This window comes from Nilaparvata lugens, chromosome 5, assembly GCF_014356525.2.
Source record: "Nilaparvata lugens isolate BPH chromosome 5, ASM1435652v1, whole genome shotgun sequence".
Taxonomy (NCBI): Eukaryota; Metazoa; Arthropoda; class Insecta; order Hemiptera; family Delphacidae; genus Nilaparvata; species Nilaparvata lugens.
In genome coordinates this window covers 12,897,749-12,922,311 of record NC_052508.1, presented here as the reverse complement: position 1 = coordinate 12,922,311, position 24,563 = coordinate 12,897,749, and the positions used below count along the sequence as shown (strand labels likewise).

The window sequence follows — 24,563 nt, the reverse complement described above, 5'->3', positions numbered from 1 at the left end:
ATACAGAAATTTAGAAATTGGGGTACCTTAATTTTTTTCGGAAAGCAATACTTTCCTTACCTATGGTAATAGGGCAAGGAAAGTAAAATCAGACTATAGAATTATTCATCATAAATCAGCTGACAAGTGATTACACAGATGTGTGGAGAAGCCAGTCTATTGCTGTATTTCCATAACGTCTATAGTTTCAATCAGGTACTTGAGGATGAGATAACTGCGTGAGGTCTTCTGTTCACAGAACTACTAGTATTTTTTAGATGGTGAATTCTGTTTGGCTTCAATTAACAACATGAATTATCCAATCCCAAACCGTGTTATTGTTTCTACTGCGATGAACTTTAACTCTAATTCATCTTATTTTGGATGTTTATTATTTAATAGCTTTCATGATTTGATCCATTGTATTAGCACACGTTTTCCAACTCTTCCAACCCTTCCACTCTTTGTCGATCACGGAATCAACAAGGTGCACTCTGAGAAAACAAATAGCGGGGAAACTGCAATCGTTGATGTTCTATCAATTAATTATATTTCTACATCGTTGCAAAACGATCTGGTAATGTTGTGGAGCTAGAGAAACCATGAAGCATCATTTGTTGTAATATCCTTGAGACCAGGCCTAACTATTGATTGTACTGGTATTATACTCTGAATTATATGTTTTGAATTGTAAATTGAATAATTTTTACGTAATAAATAACCTAGCTACATTTGGACTGTTGTATTAATTAGAATTGGAACCGTTTTGGACGTAAGGCTATGGTACTTTCCTGTAAGTTGTGTAATTCTGAATGATTGAATTTGGCAAGAGCTAAATATTTCATGACGGTAGAATATAAGCTATAGTATCGAATAAAGTATATTCATTCATTTCCTTCGATAGTTTTACCACTATGGAGGGATGAACTAGTTCTTGAACAAGTATTGGAAATTATAAACTTTGATCGGTTGTGAATCAAAGCCGCAAAAGGGAATAGGTCAATAAGTATTGGATGTTAATAGAACAAAAGTTGACAAACTATTCCACAATAGTGTGAAAGTATTGTCACGGCATATTTTCCAATAAAAATGGAAACAGCCTAAATCAAAAGAATTTTGAAAGTAGGCGCCAATCTCTGAGTTCATTATCTCCTATTGCCGATAACAGAGAGCGCTCCTTCCATACAGCTGATAGATTGATCGGCCCAAAACAAAAATATTTTACAGATGATAATATTTTCCAAATTATTAAAAAATTATAGTAATTCGAAATAAAATAAAATATCAAATTCCATTCACCACGTATCCTATTTCCTTCCTTAATTTGGCAATTGTGTGTGACGTCACATCTCGGAAGTGCGGTGGAGAAAAATCTTATCAGTTTGTCGGGTATGTGTCGGATCGTGCCGTATAATGATGTGCTGAGGACTGAACGTGCTTCATTATGTGAAGGAGAGATAACACATATATGTCTTTGTCGTATCGTGTCGACCGGTTTTATGAGGACTATACATATCGGTGAGTTGATCAATAATATATATATTTAAATATATATATATATATATATATATAATATATATATATATATATATATTGCCAAATTTTCCTGCATATTCCATCACCACCACATCTCTTACCTCAGGCCTATTAATACTTATTGATTGAGTTATTTGGAGCAATTATGAAATATAATGAACCGTTTAAAATATAAAAATATGGAAACAATTTCAATTTATTCAAATGAAAATAGGATAGGCCGAAGTAGTAGTGGATATTTCAAAATTGGGATTTCAAGATTATAAACATCAATAGTATGTATATCACGAATAATATTGAATTATTAATTCATGAATTTATCAATATTGATATTGTTATAAATAACAAACAAAAGTTTGTTATGTAGTACCTGCTTCTCTGAATTCTCCCCCAGTGCCAATCCTTTTCTCTCTCTCTTCTGAGAACATTTTCCATTTTCCATCTCCAGTGTGACAACTCTCTTACTATAAACAGTCCAACCAACTTCACGTTCACGCTGTCAAGATTACTTGCGAGTATTAAGGCCACCCTACACTAGACAATATCATCCACGTCACATTTTATGACAGTTTCAAGCTGCGACCTGTATTACTCGACTAATCTCCCATCAGATTTGCATTACAAAAACTCTGTATTGTCTCGGTTTATGATGATTGGGGCTGGTCTGAATTGAGCAACTTTTTGCCATAAAGTGTTTTAGTATTGATATAGGAGTATGAACATCATGATATTATGAAAATTCCATGGTTTATGAAAAGTCAGAAGAGACAGGAGAGACGTTCATGGTGTTATAAAAAACTTCATTGTATATGGTACGTTTATAATATTGAGAGTTTTTAATATAACTTATTTATTCATTCATATCTCCAAACATTGAATCATAATATTGTAGAAAGAAGTAAATTAGTAATAAGAAAATCGCAGGATTGTTTGACAAGTCGTCAACTGAATATTAGATGAATATTAAAAAAGTTCAGACCAAGCATGAAATTGAGATCATACAATTCATTGATCCACAAAATTCCGGATCCTAGTAGATGAATTAATCAATGCAGTAGTTGTAGTGTGCACTCGTTCACTTACTCATTCTTGTTTTACTTGAAATTACTCAATAATTTATTGTCATTCTGTGTAATTCAATTGAAGTGAAAGTTTTTTTTATTGTAACATAATACTAGGGTGAATTGCGGAATTGATAGCGGTTAAAATGAAGCTATGAAATGCTACACAATGTTTTTCAACTATTGGGATGGAAGTATAATTATGATCACTAAACTGAAGTTTAGTAATCAAAGTTTATTGGTCTACATAGATAATTTGTCAAAACTCAGCTGACGAATCCATTATCACTGAAGCTTTGTTTTGTCCAATTCAACTATTCCGGTATAACAAGAACAATTGGAATAACGTGTTTTTGAAAAATCTGTGACAGTAGTGTTCAGTTTATTCAAAACATTTCTACTCGAATTCAATGCGAAATGAAATTTCATGATTGAGGTGGTTTCAATTTTCCTTATTTCAAATGAATGCCGCATAAAAACCAGAAACCTTCATGATGAAAAAAAACTCCAAATAATGTATGGGAGATTCAAGTATTGAATCTTGGACTCTGCCTTAAAGAAACGCAATATATATTTTCAAATCAATAATGAATAATTGCAGAGAACCCATCTCATCTTTAACTATGTTTAATAGTTTCCATGTTCATTGTGGACTAAAATTGTATAGAAATTGTACACGTGAACTTTTTTGGAATTGAATTGAATTTATTGCCAAAAATTACAGATACATATTCCTACAATATAGTTACAAGAGTATACAATACAAATAGACATTGATTGCAACTTGAGTATAACAATATTATCTATGCAATATTTGGCACTGCAAACATAAGAAACCTTGTGTGTTGCAGTTCACTTATTCTGCTTCGAGTACTCAATATACAATTCAAATTTAATAATGTTGAAGAAAGTATTACACTAATTCACAAAAATGGAAATGCTTGGAAAAACAAAACTTGAGAATACTACATTATATGGTAAAGTGATAATACAATTAATTATTGTGACGTCTTGAGGCTATCATGACAGTTAATCTTTGACAAAGAGAAAATAAATACAATAAAACTAAACTCCTGTAAGATAACGTGGGACAATTACATACCTGGTTTAAGAAACTGAAACTGAAAAACCATCGCTCATAGTTTCTAGTAACAATAATGCTTGTTGGGTATAATATTATACTTCATACTACTACTTTAAAGAATATATTCTACTCAATCCAATATTCTACACTTTCAAGTGAATTACGTGGGACTTTTTTATCTATAAAATCGTTTGGAATCTTATTACTAAACCCAAATAGAATTATAACCCTATTTTGGACTGTGTCATCTCCTTTAAATTGGAAAAAAATATCACAAGGGCTACCTTATTATTTTATATACCAATGTTATAATATAACATCAGTTTTATTCGTATAGTAGATAGATGGATGAATAAAAAAGAATGAATAAATGTAAGAATGAAGAATGTACCTTGGAGGGGAAGTTCTTCAGTAACTATATATTTAATGAATGTTCCCACTCACCTTTGTTATTTATTTTGTTATTCATAGATTCAATATCTTGTCTTCCCCATCTTGTCTTCTATAGATTAAATTGTCTTCCCCAACTGATTATGAATGAAACATAATGTGGAATAAAACCTTTATATCTGGAAGCCTTTATAATGAAAGCCTTCGGTAGATATCGGAGTTTGACATTTCAAAATGGCCTCAGCAGGAGCAGTCACTCTTTCAATTAAAAATTTCAAACAAACTGATATTTCTGGACACGGATGACTGATACAACGTTTAGTCAGTGAGGAGACATTGTCTCTCAAAGGACAACAATACATGTCCAACGGTAAAAGCCTCGGAAATAGCACCATATTCATCATGTCATCAAACTCCTGTGGTTGAGTTTACAACTCTCCCGATAGTACTGATACTAAGCTTTTGTATGAAAAAGTTTATTGAACTTAGTACAATTTTAAGTAAAACAAGAATGAGTAAGTGAACGAGTGCACACTACAACTACTGCATTGATTAATTCATCTACTGGGATCCGGAATTTTGTGGATCAATGAATTGTATGATCTCAATTTCATGCTTGGTCTGAACTTTTTAATATTCATCTAATATTCAGTTGACGACTTGTCAAACAATCCTGCAACTCTGCGATTTTCTTATTACAAATTTACTACTTTCTACAATATTATGATTCAATGTTTGGAGATATGAATGAATAAATCAAGCAAAAAATCACCATAGCGAAGTCTATTTTTATACAGAGTTTGTGAAAATTATGGATACAGCTGAATATCTCTTCAGCAAAAACTATAGTGAGACCATATTAGCGTTTTTTCAGGCGTTTTCAGACACTTTGGCAGGCCAGGAAGATTAGATGACGCTTTGGCTGATTAGATGATTATCAACCTATTACCGAACATCAACCCAAACAGCCAATCGAAGAGCTTCCTGTCCTGCCAAAGAATTTCAAGAGAAAATGAATAGTGAAAACCGCCTATCGATATCTCAGACTTTTTCAAGGTTATTCACATTCAAAAGTACTAATGAATCATACAACCAGTAGTTCTGTGAACAGTAGACCTCGCGCTCAGTAAGTTACATTGACCTGTTGTTATGTTTTCTCAAAAATTAATGAATAACTAATCAATTTGAAATGTCTAGAAAAATCCTAAATAAATATATAGCTTTCTGTCCTATCGTACCGTAACGTGTCGTCCCGGAATGTGAGTGTGAGCGCTGTTATCAGGTCTGGCTGCAACTGTCTACAACGTTGATGGGAAGATGTTCGATTCAAGATGTTCGATGTTTTTGAACGGAAGTATTATAAATAGTCAACTGTCTACTAACGTTGATGGAAAGATACATTTTCAAGATGTTCGATGTTTTTGAACGGGTAGTATTATAAATAGTCAACTGTCTACTAACGTTGATGGAAAGATACATTTTCAAGATGTTCGATGTTTTTGAACGGGTAGTATTATAAATAGTCAACTGTCTACTAACGTTGATGGAAAGATACATTTTCAAGATGTTCGATGTTTTTGAACGGGTAGTATTATAAATAGTCAACTGTCTACTAACGTTGATGGAAAGATACATTTTCAAGATGTTCGATGTTTTTGAACGGGTATAGTCCACTAGACAGATGATTTATGATGAATAATTCTATAGTCTGATTTTTACGGTAATATTGGCGTATGAAGGAGGCTCATTTTTCCTTTTATATTATCCTTGAAAGGCAAAATTTCCAAAAAACTTGTATATACGTCGACGCGCAATTTAAAAGGAACACCTGTCAAATTTCATGAAAATCTATTACCGCGCTTCGCCGTAAGTGCGCAACATAAAAACATATAAACATAATTATAAACATTTAAACATTAGGAGAAATGCCAAACCGTCGACTTGAATCTTAGACCACACTTCGCTCGGTAAAAAAATAAAATGAATGTGTACATTGAAAGTTTGAAAAAATGTAAATAATCGAGTTTTACTTCTGTGTTAGTGAACACTAAAAGCAAGTTAGTTATACATTCATTTTTGGATGTTCGTTTTTTTCCCGTCCTCATGGAATCTACAATATTAAGCGGAGCATGGCAAGCGCATAATCTGTTTTTGAAGTCATGTTCAATCTGATAATTAGAATTTATAAGGACTGCAAAATTTGTACCTACAAAAATCTATTATGTGTTATGTAACTAGATTTAAATCACACTTTCAACAGAAAACTTTGATCTGTCAGATTGTTAGGCTAATGTTGTTCTAAAAGGCTTCGAAATTCTTATGGGATATCTCATCATATTAAGCGAGCAATTTCTGTATTTATATATCTGGTTATTTTTATATCAGGCTATTTTTATATCTGGTTATTTATGTTTTACAGATCTTGAAAACGACTTTCACGAAATTTGGAACATAGTAGGTTCATGATATAAAGATTCGATTGCACTAGGTCTCATTCTTTGGAAAACTCGCTGAACGACATGAAAAGGATTATTTATCCTTGGAAAACAGATGATAATTTCGTCGTCTCTCGAGAACAGAAGATGCGTGTGCCTGTGTGGGAGAGAGACAGAATTACCTCCAGTTGTGTAATCATAATCATAAGTTAGAAATTTTATCCAGCTAGACAATTAAATCGATTTGATCAACATAATCTGATCCTCCTAAACTAGAGTATATCATAATTTCCAAAGTTGATTATTATTTGACAATTTCAAGTGATTAGTGAGTGTTAATTCGTTTTTCAATTCAAGTGGCTGGTGAGTGTTATTTTGTTATTCTATTTGGTTTGTATAATTATAATCTAAATTATAAATTTTTTGTTCTCAAACATTTGAACAGAAAATTGAACCTGAATTCAAGTGTATGGAACATAACCTACTTTCTGGACTATTTATAGTGTATAAATTAAAATTCGGGAAAGAAATAGTTTTGGGCTGTGCCTGTTAGTACTTCCCCAATCATTTTAAAGAATAATTGTGTTCGGTTTATTAGAAGTCAATAAATAAATAACGAGCGAAGCTCAGTGCCCCTATATTCAATATTGAAATGAAGTACTGATATGCTGAGGGATATTTATATTTTGTAATAATTCTGAAAATGTGAAAATGTGATTTATATACTCATTTCTGCTGAAGTGTGTAGATTACATTTTATATTGGGTTAATCTTTGAGAAAACTTAATACATAAAAATTTAGAGAGAAAATTTAGGCCGATTATGCTGTGTGTGAGAGAGATAACAACATTCCTATTTTAAAGGTGTACTTGGGTGTGTATGCGTGTGAGAGAGATGATATTGGGGAGTTTCTTCTTTTCTTATTGACTCGAGAAAATTTCGTAGCATCTTCCCAGTCCTATCTGAGTCCTAGGGGATCTAACCAGAAAGTAGAATCCACTCTTCTGGGAGTACTGGGATAAGATAGAAAACAATATAATGTAAACAACAGCAAGTTAGGATGGAATTTGTGAGTGTATCCCATACATGAGTATTCAGAATGGATGAAACCACTGTCCCAGATGGGAAAACTAACAATATGGAAGAATAAAATACTATAGTTTCCCCTGTGCGTCATATTTACCAACATTGTGTGATGGGATTCTATGAGTGAGATAACTAGTCTATGCAAACCATAAATCAATTAATATTGTCTTGGAATTGGATTTCTTCTTCTTCCTCTTCTTCTTCTTCTTTAGAAATTGAAATTTATCAAAAATATATTTGAAATTTATCTTTATAATCGTGTCTAGTTTTGAAACCACCATTTCCTTGGTCTCTCTCACCTGCTGGTTTGTAGTTGAGAGCTTTCACAGGGATTCTATCGGTTGGCATTCTGACTATATGTGAGCTTTCAATCTACTTCGAAAATTTTCAATTTATTTATTCAGTGGCTCAACCATAAACTCCTCCCAAATTTCCTCATTCCGGAGTAGATCCAATCTTGTGCATCCTCTTTTCAGAATCATATGATATTATTTATTATCACATGTAGAATCTAAAAATCTGGTGTGGCGCACTCACACAACTTTCCTTGCCGTTATGAAATTTGATCACCTGACGCTAGTGTTCACACACATCTCAAGTCATTCAAAGATCTCAGCCAGCTGGTGATAGGACAATAACGCTGGAGACACACGAAGTCTGCTATCTCTTCATAGTGAATGATTCAATAGAATCAACAGTTGCCAACAGTTTGCAATAATTAAATAATCACATTTTCTCAAATTTCAAGCTTATTTTTAATTTTAGGTGAAAATGCTACTGTACATTAATTGTAGAGATTTTCATGCTCAATCTTTTCCACTTGGAATTTTTTGTTTAAATTGATAATTTATCTGAAGCCTGATAATTTGGAACCTAAAATCTAAATTTGCATAGATGGGGCGGAGCTCCTGGAATTCTTATAGATGTGAGACTTGTGGCAGTTGATAGAGCTTATCAATGAATATTTTAGGTATAAATTTGATCAAAATCGTGGAGCCGTTTTCGAGAAAATCGCAAAAAACCCTTTTTTTGACAACATTTTCGCCATTCAGCCGCCATCTTGAATTGCATTTGATTGAAATTGTTCGTGTCGGATCCTTATAGTGTAAGGACCTCAAGTTCCAAATTTCAAGTCATTCCGTTATTTGGAAGATGACATATCGTGTACACAGACGCACATACACTCATACACACACCCAAACACACACACATACCGACCAATACCCAAAAACCACATTTTTGGACTCAGGGGACCTTGAAACGTATAGAAATTTAGAGATTGGGTACCTTAATTTTTTTCGGAAAGCAATACTTTCCTTACCTATGCTAATAGGGTAAGGAAAGTAAAAAGGTAGTGTTATTCGAAAAAATTGTTAAGTTTGTTGAAGTGATGCAAAAACTCTAAGGAAAGCCAATATTCTCCGCAAATATTACCTTTGACAGAGATGCCAAATGGAGAATTACGTAAAGAGTCTGAATCTTGTAATGTGAACTATATCATCAGTGCACTAGACTGGTGATTCATCCCCATTCATGATAATAATTATTTTCTTCGGGAAGAAACAAAATGTGAATGAATGGATTTGGAAAGTAAACTGTCTGTGGTTGATAAATATTCTACTTTGTGAAAATGGTGTCGCTGTATCTGTATCTGAAACCTGTATCTGTAGTTTGTATTATGAAACAAATAATAAGGATAATACTGCATCAACACATCCGCATTGAACATCAGGGGAGCACAATCTCAACTTGTCCATTCAGAGCTCAGATTAGTTATTCTATGATTCAGAGTATAGTAGATCTACATAGAATAAGATAATGCCGGAAAATATCAAAGGTGTTGTTTGGGTTGAAAAAATCATACATGAGAGAAATTGTGTGAAACAAATATTGATACTGTGAATATGATATATTGATTTCAAATATTCTGTAAATAATATGGAATATTATACTGTGATATAAATGTTAATACCATGATGCATTAGTTCTATCATTCTCATAATATAGGGCTTATTAAAGAACCTCTTATTAAAGAAAGTGGTTAGTAATACATTAAGCTCAAGGCTTTACCCTTTCCATTTGGACTATAATGAGGGTAAACCCATCTTAGGAATAGTATTGTCATACCCAGGAAATAAATGTTTCTGTTTCGCTTGATTATTCAATTTTCGATTGAAACCATTGTCATCAGAAAATAGCCACTCAGTTGTCACGGCTGCAAAATCGAACTCATCTGGCTGCATGAAATGAATTGAATACGGATCATAACCACTTGCACTCCACTTAAAAACAGGAAGATCATCGTTGGTACCACGGGTGGGTCCTGCAACGGATGAGAACGCGTATCTTCGAAACATGCTGAGGTTGGTGATTTTGGCATCGATTGCGCCGTACAGCCTGTGGGTGGCCTGCGGTCCCTTTCCATCGTACGGATTCAAATCATTGCGGCCCGCAACGGCTCCAGCCGCACTGTAGGGCGGCGTGCAGTTACAAGTCGCGTACGGATCGTTTCTGTAATCGTTGGATCTCAACAGCTTCATGAACGTGTCCATGTCTGTGACTTTCCCGTGATCGCGAGCGAAAATCTTCGCACGTGGCGTTTCTGAATGTGAAAACCACGTCCCGTTTTTACGCTTCATCTCATCATACCCACTCATCTCAAATACCTCTTTGAAATAGGGGACATTGTAGCTGGCCCAGTACCCGTTCCTCACCATAACCTCTGTCACATCTTCAAAGTGGTAAAAGTTGGGCATCTGTTCCCCCACCCACAACACTCCAGGACCTAGCTTTGTGCCCGGGACAAACGTGTTGTAATCGAGGACCATCCATTGGTTGTTGTAAGTACCACTGTTGTATTTCTTGAAGGTTTCGTGCCAGGATTTGCCGTCTACTGCCAGTCTATTGGCGACCATTGTGCGGATCGACTCCAAAACTAGGCCCTGTGGCGTGGATCCTTTGAAGAGTGAAGCGTTGTAGACCTGATTGGTGGTTTCCATAACTGCTATACCTACAATATATAATAGAAATCCATATAAATATTCAAGGCTACTGTGAGAAAATGAGAATATGCTGTGAATTAATAGAAATAATGTCAAGGTACTATATTTTTCCAATTCAACAATAATAGTGATCCTATTTCATAGTACTGATTCTATTATTTAATATTAGCAGGTAGCCCCTCCTCGCAAGGATCTGATTTAATCATGTAACAAACTAAAAACTTGACATTTGGTGCATAAGTTCAGCAGTGGTCTACAACTTTTGTCTTGACAGGACTTCAGAATTACGCCAAAGATACGCCCAAGATGGGCGGTTCTACTGCGTTTTCCTTGCGTTCCCTAGTGTTTTTTTGCGTTTCCTTACATTTCTTAAAAGAATCAATTGAGAGAACATTTTCGAATTTGGTACAGAAGTTCAGCTAGGGTCTATAATTTTGTCCTGAGAGAGCTTCAAAATAACGCAAAGCACTTGGCGCTTTTACAGCATCTTCCCCAGCGTTTTCAGAGTGTTTATTTTCTCAAGTTTTTCATTGAGTTCTCAAAGCATTTTTCTACATTCTACAAATAACTATTAGACTGAAACACAATAATTCTTATAATATCCTGCCCAAGTCTCTAATCGAGAAATAACTGACTATTCATTAATTCTGATAAAAATAAATGTTAGTATGATTAGATTATCATAGTAGTATGATTGTCAGCATTTCTCATAAATAAGATCAGTGCTTCCCATTCAACTAAAGCCGACAGTTTAAAAAGACTCTATGGACAGAAATCAGTTGAAATTTTTCCGATATTTGTAAATACTTTAGTACTAATTATTGTATATTTTTCTTCAGGGCTACTTTTGAATGGAAATAAAAATCGAAATCTAAGTACCTCTTTTAAAATTATTTTGTCACAACATGTTTCGGCCATATGATACCATTATCAAGATAATGATAATGATAATAAAGAAAAAAATAGAAATATAGAGAAATAAAAATATAGAATAATAATAGAATATAGAAATATGGATAAGAATAGAAATTTATGTACCCTTTTTAAAATTATTTTGTCAGAACATGTTCCGGCTATATCAGGGTACCTAGAATACATTGTATTCTACGTACATTGGGCTATATGATGCTATTATCATGATAATGATAATGATAATAATGACTTCATATAGCCGAAACATGTTGTGACAGTATAATTCTAAAAAGGATACTTGGATTTCTATTTTTTATATACAGTAGTACTAACCTGAAGAGGCAACGATGTAATAGTCGTCTGTAGATAGCACAGCCCCAGGATAGGATGACATCGAGATCTCTCTTCCTGGTACTAAGGTGGGATCCGAACCACTCGTAGCGTAGTTCAGCTTGTATTTCTTTAGAATACGCAACATGTCTGCATAGTGGGTCCAAGTGTTGTGGCCAAAATAGATGTCGCTGTTATTGTGCATTATCTTGATAAGCGCCGAACAGTGTTCGTTGTCTGTTGGACAAAAGTAACAGTTATTGTGAGGAAGAATAAAATATTTGTGGAATGGAACACACTCGTTACCAGGCATTATCTTACTCAGTGTCGACGGTGATCTTTTACTTACTGTTACTTTTGATCTATCAAAAGTAACAGTTATTGTGAGGAAAAATGGAAGTTCTAGAATGGAACACACTCGTTACCAGGCATCATCTTACTGTGTCGACAGTGATCTTCATCAAAAGTAACAGTTATCATGTGTTTGGAGCTATCACAGTTCCAGGATGGAACATATTTGCTACTAGTTATTATGTTACTTACACAGTTACAGAACGTTACTAGACAGTGATCATTATTCTGTTGGTGAACTAGACCTGATTAATTGTGGTTTGTGATTAATTTATGCTTCAGTTTCTATAGTGAGGTCTACGTTATAATGAGAGTATTTGATCATCATTGGTGTTTCTAAACTTGTCTTTTTCATTCGAACTATTCTTTTCTAGCTCTGCAGTGTGGCCAGACCGTTTTTTACCGATTTGTAAATAATTAATCAACGAAATATTTAATATCAATTATGAAAATATATATCATTTAATCATTGGAGGATCAACTATAATTCATTTAGGAGTAAAATATAATGAATTATTTTAAAGAAGAATGAACAGTTAATATTATATCAGATATACCAGTATCAACTATCCTCTATATAAGGCAGTAACAAGGCAAAGAATCAGCAAAGCTGTTTTCCTATTATTCTACACTGTCATTATAACGTGGACCTCACTGTAGCAGAAAAGTCGTTTGTTCATTAGGTCGATGGAATGACAGTATATTTGAATGATAGTATATATTATGGCTGACAACTGAAGAAGAAGCGTACTGCCCTGTTTAACTCCTCTGATAGTTCGAATACACATATAACATAATTTATTTTGATACAGCATAAATTTATGAAATATTGAATTTATCTTGATGTTATTGTAATCATTTCAAAAAAAGAAATTATGATCATAATGAACTTATCGAACGAAAATCAAAAATAATTGGTTCAACAACTCAGGAATTCTGCTACTGCGAGTAGGCCTACAACTGAGTGAACAAACAACACATTATAAAGTGAGTAGGCTACCTGACTATAGCTGCGTTTACATCAAAGTTATCAACAATATGTTTATGTTCCCGTCCTTATAGATTCTATGAGATTGGACGGAACTTGACAAACACATATGCTCATCATGTGTATGCTGAGTTATGTCCAATCTAATAGAATCTATAAAGATGGAGAAATAAACATTTTGTTAATAACTCTGGTGTAAACGCGGCTTAACATTGGTTTGCTGTTTTTGTAGGCCTACTAAGCCGATAGCTCTATTCGTTTCTACCTCCGCAATGACACTGCTAAATCGTTTGTATGCTATGAATAAATGTGAGGAACTGCCAAAATATTCAATCTGATTCATGGAAAAACATTATTGAATCATGGGAAGATATACTCTCTCAATGACTAGACTATGTTTGGAATAGAATTAATCATTATTAACAAGAATAGGCAATTGATATTGGATCAGATATACTGGGATAATTTAAATCACAGCTATACTATCTAGGCTATAATAATATCTAAAAATTGTCTCAAGAATGGCGACAATGTATTGTGTATAAATTTTATTTATATTGTTTTGTAGTTTCATACAGCAGTTGTAGAAAACATGTTGCATGTAATTCGAGCGTAAACCTCTTAATTGCTCTAAATATACACAAATATCTGTTACGATGTGTCGAATAGTACATTTTACATTACCATTCACTAACAGTAATTTACAGCATGAGTATGATTGTTTCAATAATAGTACCGGTACACAGAGTAATATTTTCATAAAATATCAATTGTCATTTAATGTTAATTAGTGCATATTATACAGAGTGTTTCCGAACTCCCTACCAACACTCTAGGGCATTGTTCCTGGGTAAAAAACACATCTAAATATCATATTTAAATTGTCCAGAAGTCTTCAGCTACTCACACAGCTGCCATTTTGCTTTTTTCACTTATTATTTTTTTCCTAAATAATGGTTGAACATACGAAATTGAAACTTCGCACGATCATTAATAACAACTAGACAAAGATACAAAAAAATTATGATGATTTTTCAAATTCATAAAACAAAATGGGGGCCATTTAAAATTTTGTTGTTTGAATAACAAATTTTTTTGTATCTTTTTCTAGTTGTTATTAATGATCGTGCAAAGTTTCAATTTCGTATGTTCAACCATTATTTAGAAAAAAAAATAAGTGGAAAAAGCAAAATGGCCGCTGTGTGACTGAGTAAGTGTAGACTTGCGGACAATTTAAATACAGTATGATATCAAGATATGTTTTTTACCCAAGAACAATACCCCAGACGAGGGCCTAGAGCATTGATAGGGAGCTCGTAAACACTCTGTATGGTAACATACTTGAATGAAGAATTCTAGTCTAATCTAATCTATTGAGTTTGTTTGATATTATTTGCTGTTACTGGATGTTTTGAATTCGATTTGTTGGTTCTATGCTTATATGACGTATGCAATAATGATAGAAATAGAGCACATTGACGATAAATTATGAAACAGTTTGAATTTTCATGGATATTTTCATATTAATTTAAGCGGAACTGTGTGAATGTGTGTGTGAATGAAGCATCCCTGAACCTTGCTCCCACTTGCATACGATCTAGTTGCACTAATTCAGCAAGTGGTATTTTTGTTTTGTCAGGGTAAAGTGAAGATTTTATATAATCCAGTATTCTTATCAACAAGTGGAATAATATTGTTTCATACATACGAGATATTGTGTACCAGACTTTCCATCCAAATTTCCCTGTCAATTGATTTATTGTTGTTAAACTGAAGATTCTACACTCAACTCTATAAAGGCTGCAACAATCGTAGAGAGATGCGTAAGATAATGAAATAATACATTAAATTGGAGAGAATAATATGATGCTCTATGAGCTCATGATCAGCAGAGATTTCTTCAATCAATCGTTAAAAAGTTGGCCTAACGTTTTTTCGTTCTTGATTAATTCTATGTAATTTGATTTATGATTGTTTTGGCAAAATAAAAAAAATCTGGTATGGCGCACTCACACAACTTTCCTTGCCGTTATGAATATTGATCACCTGACGCTAGTGCTCCCGCGCATCTCAAATCTACTATTCAAAGATTTGAGCCAGCTGGTGACAGGGCAATAACGCTGGAGACACACGATGTGTGCAACTTCATTGTGAATCATTTTAATCGAATCAACAGTTTGCAATTGGATAATCACATTTTCTGAAATTTCGAGCTTATTTTTAATTTTAGGTGGAAATTTTACTGAACATTAATTGTAGAGATTCTCATGCTCAATCTATTCCACTCGAAATGTTTTGTTCAAATTGTATCTGAAGCCTGATAATAAGCCTTTGCATAGATGGGGCGGAGCTCCTGAAAGTTTTACAGATATGGTACTTGTGGCAGTTGATAGACTGATGAACTTGTTGGAGCCGTTTTCGAGAAAATCGCGAAAAACCCTGTTTTTAACAACATTTTCGCCATTTTAGCCTCCATCTTGAATCGCATTTGATCGAAATTGTTCGTGTCGGATCCTTATATTGTAAAGTTATCCTGTTTATTGGGAGATGAGATATCGTGTACACAGACGCTCATACACTCATACACACACACACACACACACACATACACACACACACACACACACACACACACACACACACACACACACACACACACACACACACACACACACACACACACACACACATACAGACCAATACCCAGAAACCACTTTTTAGACTCAGGGGACCTTGAAACGTATAGAAATTCAGAAATTGGAGTACCTTAATTTTTTCGGGAAGCAATACTTTCCTTACCTATGGTAATAGGGCAAGGAAAGTAAAAATGATTTGATTGATTTTGATTGATTAATAATCTAATCTAATCTTACCTCTGCTACCTTTGCAAACGTTTAGTCTCTATTAGAAAATATTGATACTTTTTAGATACATTGGTTATCCCATGCCTTTACCATATGAAGTTCATTAACTTTGCACATTTACAATAGTTAATGGTTAATAGTTAATAGTTAATAGTTAATAGTTGATAGTTAATAGTTAATAGTTAATAGTTAATAGTTAATAGTTAATAGTTAATAGTTAATAGTTAATAGTTAATAGTTAATAGTTAATGGTTAATAGTTAATAGTTAATAGTTAATAGTTAATAGTTAATAGTAATTAGTTAATAGTTAATAGTTATTAGTTAATAGTTAATAGTTAATAGTCGATAGGTAATAGTTAATAGTTTATGTATGAAGTACATTAACAATGATTTTTCCATTTGAGTACTCACTGAAACTGTTCGATTTCGTGACCATTTTCATCACATCCTCTATCTCCAGCAGTATATTCAACACCAGAATATGGTCCCAATTCAGTTTCAATAATGTACTTGTCTTCAAATAACCATTCAGCAGACCGTTCACCTGCAGGTAGAACAATTTCACTTGATACCAGAACGGATTGTTCGGCAGCTTCTTCGACTTTTCCGACACCCACTTCGAGTTGCTTCTCACAAAATTAACAGCCAACTTGAAAGACTCGGGGTTGTCAAGTAGTACAGGGTAAACCATGTTGAACCAACGTGCGTTGATCAGATGTGAGGTTAGGTAGCCTTCAAGGAAACCTGCATGATATGCCTGAACCTCACTGTCTGCTTCTACGTTAGTCTCCACCTCCAGATAACCAAAACCAGTGTCGTTCATCTGATTGACGAAGTAGCCTCTCGATACCCACTCGGCTCCCTTGGGCACCGCACCGTATTTCATCTCAACCTCTTCATGTCTAGGACCCAAGTGTTTGATACGTGTGTAATACAGCTGAACCTTCGGATTCGGAGTCTGAACAGCGTTAAGCTGGCAAAACACAGCGAAAATATGAAAATAGAACTTGCTGAATGCTGCATTATGCTTCTCTTCATGACTAGTGAGCTACTAAAAACTTTGTTGAAATTATAATCACAGATTAAAGCATAATTTTCCTTCAATCTGTAGTATTTTGTTCAAATAAGCAGTAAACTCAAAGCTCCACTTTGTTGATAGTCAAAACCAATAAATTGTTTCTCAACGATTGTCTAGTATTTTTTCATCATTGACAAATTAATATCAATAAGCAGTTGTCTATTGACCATATTTATCTGGAAGAAAACAAAAATATGTTACAAATATGTCTGAAAGAATATTTTGAATAAGTTATACAGTGGAATTCACTAAAATTTTTATGATAAATGCACATCATATTGAATTTTGAATTCGAATCTGAGTTATCTTTAATGGGGTTGAATTGAAACTGTCAGAATTCCATATAAATAACGTATAATTATATTTTCCATTCAACCAACTCTGACTGTGGTTCACCTCTCAAGATGACTTTCTGCTATTGGCTGAGGCATTGATTGGTCAACCAATAACCAATCATATCGCTCCTTTCACACTATATTATTCTGCAGCTGTGTATTTTCAAGCTCTACTATAGTGATCTACGGGCAACGTTATAATGCCTGTATATGATTAACATTTCTATCCTAGACTACAAATCAGATAGCGCTATTCTTTTCTAGCTTCACAACGTTGCCAGATCGTTTTTTCAACAATGTTGAAATATCATATTGGCAAGTCTTAATCACCATAATATTTAGTCTCAATCATGGAGATGTATTATTTAATAATTGAAAAATATATTTTCTAGATCAATGGAATATAATTATTGATTATTTCAAACAAGAGTAAGGAGTTAAAATTAAGATTTACAGGTATCAGCTGCCTCCATAGAAAACAGTTGCAAGGCAGAGAATTTGCAACGCTGGTCTCCTATTGTTTTCCACTTCTTTATAACGTGAACCTCACTATATAGTGTAATAGAAGTATCAATTATTCAATAGTAAGAAAAAGCACTTCGATCTCGATGTGCCATGACTCAACTCTTACCTCACCAATTCTATACCTCCTTAGTAAAGAGGTCGTATAACGACCGTACAACGCTGTAGAGGTAACTTCTAAATCATGTGTCAGTAAATATGGGCGAAAACAGTCAGTTCAGGGCCAGATTAGAAACGAGTTTAAAAACGTTCTAGCAAGCACACTAACAAACGCTTGCTTGAAATTGCTTATGAATACAGCCCTTAGCCTAAGGGAAACATAGACTAAGTAAACATTAGATCTGTGTTTGAACTTATTATAATGAGCTTATTTAGAGTTAAACATGTTAAGGGAACATGTAGAGTTATACATGTTATATTTTAAGGGAACCATGAACTAAGTAAACTATTGAATGAAAAAGACTGAGAAATTGTCAAAAAACCACTGATTTATTGATAATTAGAAAGACCGGTTTCGGTTATTACACCATTGTCAAATGGTTTTTTGACAATTTCCCAGTCTTTTTCATTCAATATGAATAATTACTACAATATCAACTTCTCAACTACACAAAAAGTGAGACTTAGTAAACATTAGATCTGTGTTTGAACTGATTGACCGAGCAAAGTGAGGTCTAAGATTCAAGTCGACGGTTTGGCATTTCTTTTAATGTTTAAATGTTTGAATGTTTAAATGCTTATATGTTGCGCATTTACGGCGAAACGCGGTGATAGATCTTCATGAAATTTGACAGGTATGATCCTTTTTAAATTGCGCGTCGACGTATATACAAGGTTTTTGAAAATTTTGAATTTCAAGGATAATATAAAAGAAAATGGAGCCTCCTTCATACGCCAATGCTAGAGTAAAAATCAGACTATAGAATTATTTATCATAAATCAGCTGACAAGTGATTACACAGATGTGTGGAAAAGCCAGTCTATTGCTGTATTTCCATATATAAGGTCTATAGTTTCAATCAGGTACTTGTGGATGAGAATACTGCGTGAGGTCTACTGTTCACAGAACTACTAGTTATAATAAGCTTATTTAGAGTTTGTATCATGAAAACACATGAATATGAAACGTATTGAATTTTTTGAGATCTTGAGGATGATAAAAATATTATATTATAATATAATACTAGTAGTTCTGTGAACAGTAGACCTAACACAGTATTCTCATCCACAAGTACCTGATTGAAACTATAGACCTTATGGAAATACAGTAATAGACTGGCTTCTCCACACATCTGTGTAATCACTTGTCTGCTGATTTATGATAATTCTATAGTCCGATTTTTACTCTAATATTGACGTATGAAGAAAGTTCCTTTTTCCTTTTATATTATCATTAAAATTCAAAATTTCCAAAAACCTTGTATATACGTCGACGCGTAATTAAAAAAGGAACATACCTGTCAAATTTCATGGAAAACTATTACCGCGTTTCGCCGTAAATGCACAACATATAAACATTTAAACATTAAGAGAAATGCCAAACCGTCGACTTAAATCTTAGACCCCACTTCGCTCGGTCAATTATAATATATATTTTATCATTATATCATCTAAAACTATATGATTGATTCATCTATTCATCAGTTATTTTTCCACTATGAAAATGAGAGCACATAATGTGCTGTAACCGATGCGATATTGTTGAACACTGAATGAAAATTGAATGAAACACTAACCAACTCACAGTTTAGTCAAGTCACAGAATAAAATGAGAAGAAACTGTATTCTTTTCTCAGTGTTTATGAATTATTTGATGTAATACAGGTCTCAACTCACCATCAACTGACTCTCAACTAACTTTTAACTCACTCTTTACTAGTCCGTCCCAATACAATATTCTTCCAATCCCAAAAAATACTGACCCAGCAATTGAATTGATTTAACAGACACAAACTGAACAGTTTTAAGAGCGTTATAGATAACGAGAAATACTGCTCAGTATTACAGATATTTTGGTAGAGATAAAAGTGGATTGTCCAATTCTATTTGTCTTGAATAGACTGGTTATCATGCGAATAAACAAAGCAATCGTTCAATTGTTGTTTCTTTCTAGCTGGCTGTTCGGTAATACGGACTACAGACAGATTACCTGACCTTTTATCTTGAAAATTGTGATAATTTATCATCTTTGACCAAGGTCCGTATTCAACATTTCTTCTCAAACGGAGATAGATCAGCTTTTGGATTGAACTCGAAAAGAAACACATTATAATAGGAATGCGATTATCCCTTCCTGTTATCGTATCCCTTTCTACGTAAACTTAGGTAAGCATTCCGTTGATTGTATGTATGGCCATAGCCACCTCTAATACAGGTGGCTATTAGAGGTGGCTATGGTATGGCCCTTTATTGAACAGAGCTTCGAAGTTCAATTCCCAATAGTCTTATTTATAAATTTCGATTTGATTTGCTTATCGTAAATCCAAGATATTATCACACTAGTCATCCACGTTATTGATTTCCAAAACATTTAAACTGTGTTGCAGGTTTTATTTTTTATACCTTAATTTGAAATGAGTCACCTTATAGTTTTCAACTCAATTATTAATTAGTTATTAGCTCAAATTAAGGTGATAGATTTATAAGTAGAGAAGAATGGATATCCCACACAGTTTTAATCCCTCTTCTGAGTTGTTGTGAAGGTTATATTGTGGTTGTTATCAATACTAAATCAATACCAATCAACGATTGAAAATAGAGATACCGGTCTCGGTTTTAACATTCACTATTATCTATCTCTCTCTGGTAAACTAGAAACTAAAGTGAAGAGCAGTAGTATTCATGCTAACTGTCGAGTACTGCTATTACTGTAAGCCTTGAAATACAAGGCAAACGCTTGCGATTGGCTCAGATATGCCCTTCCCCAATTAGCGACTCCGACAGAACAAAATGATTACCTATTCAAACAGTTTTTGTTATTTTCAATTCGGTATAGTATTAATCGTAAATTCTCTATGAAGAGAGTCATATGAGCTAAGCTAATCCATGATTATAGTAAAGGAAACAATCGGCTTATACACGAATGACACATCAAGTCTGAACTACTGAGCTGATTAACTTGAAATATTGCATATAGGTTCATAATTCACAGAGGATGGTTATAGGCCTATTTGAAGTTCTCCAAGATTTCAGTATGTTTCAGTTTTTCTAAATTCAATCGTCATTTGTTCTAAGCAGACCCTTATGCGGAGTACGTTTACCTGCTAGTTAATAATCACTTCTTTTCACTTCTATTTCTTCATTTTCATTTTGTTCAAGTATACAATATAACTATACATTTCTTACAGCATTCATATTGTATACATACATATTTAGTTTATTTTTTAATACTTTCATCTTGTTTAACTTACTATCTTATTTTTATTTTATATTTTATTCTTATCTTGTTTTTATTTTAACTGTAAATCGAATATCTGAGATTTGTAACTAGTGTTAAGGAGGCAATATTTAGGTTCTACCTGTTTGCCTCCACAATTGTATTGTAAATAAATAATGATTGATTTATGAATGGTTTTATGAGTTACTGAATATTGCAACATCTGTCTTGTTACGCTGGGTGATACACAAAAAGTTACTCTACACAATGCGTTTCTTTATTGAGATATTCAATCATAAATACTATTTGTAATGAATCCGATATCTCTCCCAAATCGTTTGTGTCGATCGGATCACCCGGCAGTGAGCTCGTTAGCAGTCGGTATGCAAATGTGATCAAGTCGAACACATTTCAGAGCCACTACCTATCAATTAAACAGAATGGTGGCTTAAAATTTGAGCCACTGCACATGCAACAGGTGTTTGCGATGGCTAACGAGAGAAAGATCGTACGGATCGTAACGATACGTCCGGCTATATCCGTATCCGTATCCGTACGAATATAGCGTCCGAAACAATTTTATCCTGAGTCCGGTTCCCGCACCCCGAGATGAAGGGAGGTTGGTATTGGTAAACCTATATACTGTGCATATAGAGCTGCACTGGACTTATATACTATATCTGTATACTATAAGTGTTTCCGTACCCCGGGAGAGAAGTTGGTAGATATACCTATTTACTCTGCATATAAGCTATAATAACCTTATATACTATATCTGTATACTTAACTGTATCCATACCCCGTGATGGAGAGAGGTTAGTATATATAATATATCTTCAAACTATGTTCATAGAGCTCTACTAACCTTATATACTACTAGCTTACCCGGCGAACTTCGTACCGCCAAAAAGTCAATGTATCTCATTTCACACCTGACCTTATTTGGTAAATTATGAAATTTATCTGACAATCAATATTTTTATTCACATCTCAATACGGACTTCCTATGTGCTTAAAACTACCGTTTTAATACCAGTAAACAATTTTATCACAGAGTTACGTGTTTATTACAGCTGGTTCAGATGCTAAATCATATTATCACAACATGGTCTTGAATCATGATAATCTACGTTAGCCGCTCGGCCGACAATTTCGAAAACATAGGTCTGTAGAATGGATTAACATATAATTATTATTAGCCCCCCTATTAAAATTTCTGGTCAGAAACCATCCCCAATATTCACACAACATATTCCCAAAGTTTCATGCCGTTCTGTCAAGAAGTTTTCTAGTCTATAGGGAACAAACAAACTAACAACAAACAAACATTCATTTTCATATATCTATATAGATCTGTATACTCAACTGTATCCACACCCCGGGATTGATTGATTGAGTACTTTATTTATGTAGATTACAATATATACTGGCTTATAAACTTATATACAATAGCTTACAATACAGCAGAATTATAGATGAATTCACATAACATAGACTAAGAAAATAATTATTGAACTGTATATGGTATGAAAAAAGCAATTTGGTATACCTATAGATAATATTGTTATGCATCCACATCTACTCCTCGTGATCGAGAGGAGTTGATAGATATACCTATATACTAAGCATAGAGGGGCTATAATACCCTCAACTACTATAGGCTACCTGTATTCATTAACTGTTTCCATACCCCAGGATGAAGGAAAATTAGTAAATATACCTATATACTATGCATAATGTGCTATTCATCACCTCATCCACTATAACTGTATACTAACTTTGTGGAGAGGTCAGTGTAGATATAACTATATACTATACAAAATGTGCTATCCACAACCTCATCCACTATAACTGTATACTAAGTTTGGGGATGGAATCTATAGGTAGGAGGAAGAGGCGCAATATGTAATCAATCAATTTGGTAAATAGATTCAATCGTTTAAATACAGGCGTGTATCCAATCTCAGCGGTACTGACAGGTACCCATGTCCGACTGATTGAGGTTCTGAGGACAGATTGGTATGGGGCAATGAATATTCATAAAGGCTGTGTATTCTCTACAAGACTTTACTCAATCTCTCTTGAAGCGTATATGCAACTGAGGCAGACCCTTATTGGTCAATCACTTTATCAGGTTTGATATGTTATATGAAATGAGGTGGGAGGCTACCTTCTCTGAATTCTATAAACCCAATCTATTCAAATCAAATCTAATCAAATGTTTTTTATTGTCGTTCACAATTATTCATGTACTAGCCGTCAGGCTCGCTTCGCTCGCCATATCCGTCTAGCCAGGGGGCTCTGCCACCTGGACCCCCGACTAGATCGTCCAAGAATGAGATCAGCAGGCTCGCTTTGCTCGCCTGCATTTTTCATTTGTAGGACGATCATATGTTAGAACGATCCAGTCGGGGGTCCATACTAAACGTCTGGCTAAATGGATATGGCTAGCGAAGCGAGCCTGGCGGCTAGTAATATAATATTCCCAGGAACAGCTCTTATTGAAGTAGCAGTGCCCAAACAAATTAATAAACCTATACCAGATGAGCACTTCTAATAATTAACAATGAATAATTATATCTGGATGCTCAAAGAATTCCTCAATATCATAAAAAGGATTTTCACTCAGCCAAATATTCAATTTGCTAAGAAAGTCTCATAATCATATTTGTTGATGGACCTCAAGAAAATATTGTTAACCTTCTTGAATATTAAGGTGCGTATAGACTTTCGCTCTGCTGCGCAATCGAACGTCACTCGAGCAGATCGATTGATGATCGACCGGGGAGCAAGAGTGAAACGCGAGGAGAGCTAAAATCTCCCGTAACGTTCATGATCGGAGCGAGCGCGGAGCAAGGGCGGAGCAAGGGCGGAGCGAGGGCGGAGCAAGGGCGGAGCGTGTTGGAGGCGCGTATATCTGTACGCATCTTTCTACAGTGACTATTAAGAGATTTTCTTGATCTGCAATATTGGAAATTCATTTCACCCCTATTATGTGCACTGTATGAGTGGACATGCTCTGGTAATTTATTTGAAGAGTAAGCAACAAGTACAAAGATGTAGAGATTGATGACAGTCTTAATAGTTAATTTCATAAATATAGGCTTACAGTGATCCAAGGAACCTTAAGCATTAATAATTCAACTTCTGCAACCTCAATATTTCTGCAACCCTCGGAGAATCGCCACATACAAGAAGACAGTATTTGATAAGGGACTGGAAAAACGCAACGT

At 34.2% G+C, this 24,563-nt stretch overlaps 2 protein-coding genes across 4 annotated transcripts in view; one reads left to right on the top strand and one right to left on the bottom strand.

Annotated features, from left to right (window-relative positions):
• Positions 1-24,563, top strand: part of LOC111055402 (GTP-binding protein REM 1) — a 257,408-nt gene that overhangs the window by 122,796 nt on the left and 110,049 nt on the right. The window lies entirely within an intron of this gene.
• On the bottom strand, positions 9,466-19,945 carry LOC111059697 (putative phospholipase B-like 2). 3 transcript variants are annotated; one of them, XM_039427696.1, is made up of 4 exons: positions 19,791-19,945; positions 16,431-17,273; positions 11,819-12,052; positions 9,466-10,581 (listed from the first exon to the last, which is right to left on the bottom strand). In XM_039427696.1, exons 2-4 carry the CDS (start codon positions 16,903-16,905, stop codon positions 9,656-9,658), a joined length of 1,635 nt encoding a protein of 544 aa, XP_039283630.1. In that variant the 5' UTR covers positions 16,906-17,273; positions 19,791-19,945; the 3' UTR covers positions 9,466-9,655. The 3 variants fall into 3 exon arrangements, with proteins under 3 accessions (XP_039283630.1, XP_039283632.1, XP_022203029.2); XM_039427698.1 differs by having other exon boundaries at positions 19,691-19,924; XM_022347337.2 differs by having other exon boundaries at positions 19,699-19,924.

Bases quoted from the DNA above. Each gene is read 5' to 3' on its own strand.
- LOC111059697 (XM_039427696.1), bottom strand. From the start codon at position 16,905: ATGAAATACGGTGCGGTGCCCAAGGGAGCCGAGTGGGTATCGAGAGGC. The intron at 12,053-16,430 runs GTGAGTACTCAA...TTTGTCCAACAG, and splicing joins CACGAAATCGAACAGTTTCA to ACAACGAACACTGTTCGGCG. The intron at 10,582-11,818 runs GTTAGTACTACT...TATATATTGTAG, and splicing joins TTACATCGTTGCCTCTTCAG to GTATAGCAGTTATGGAAACC.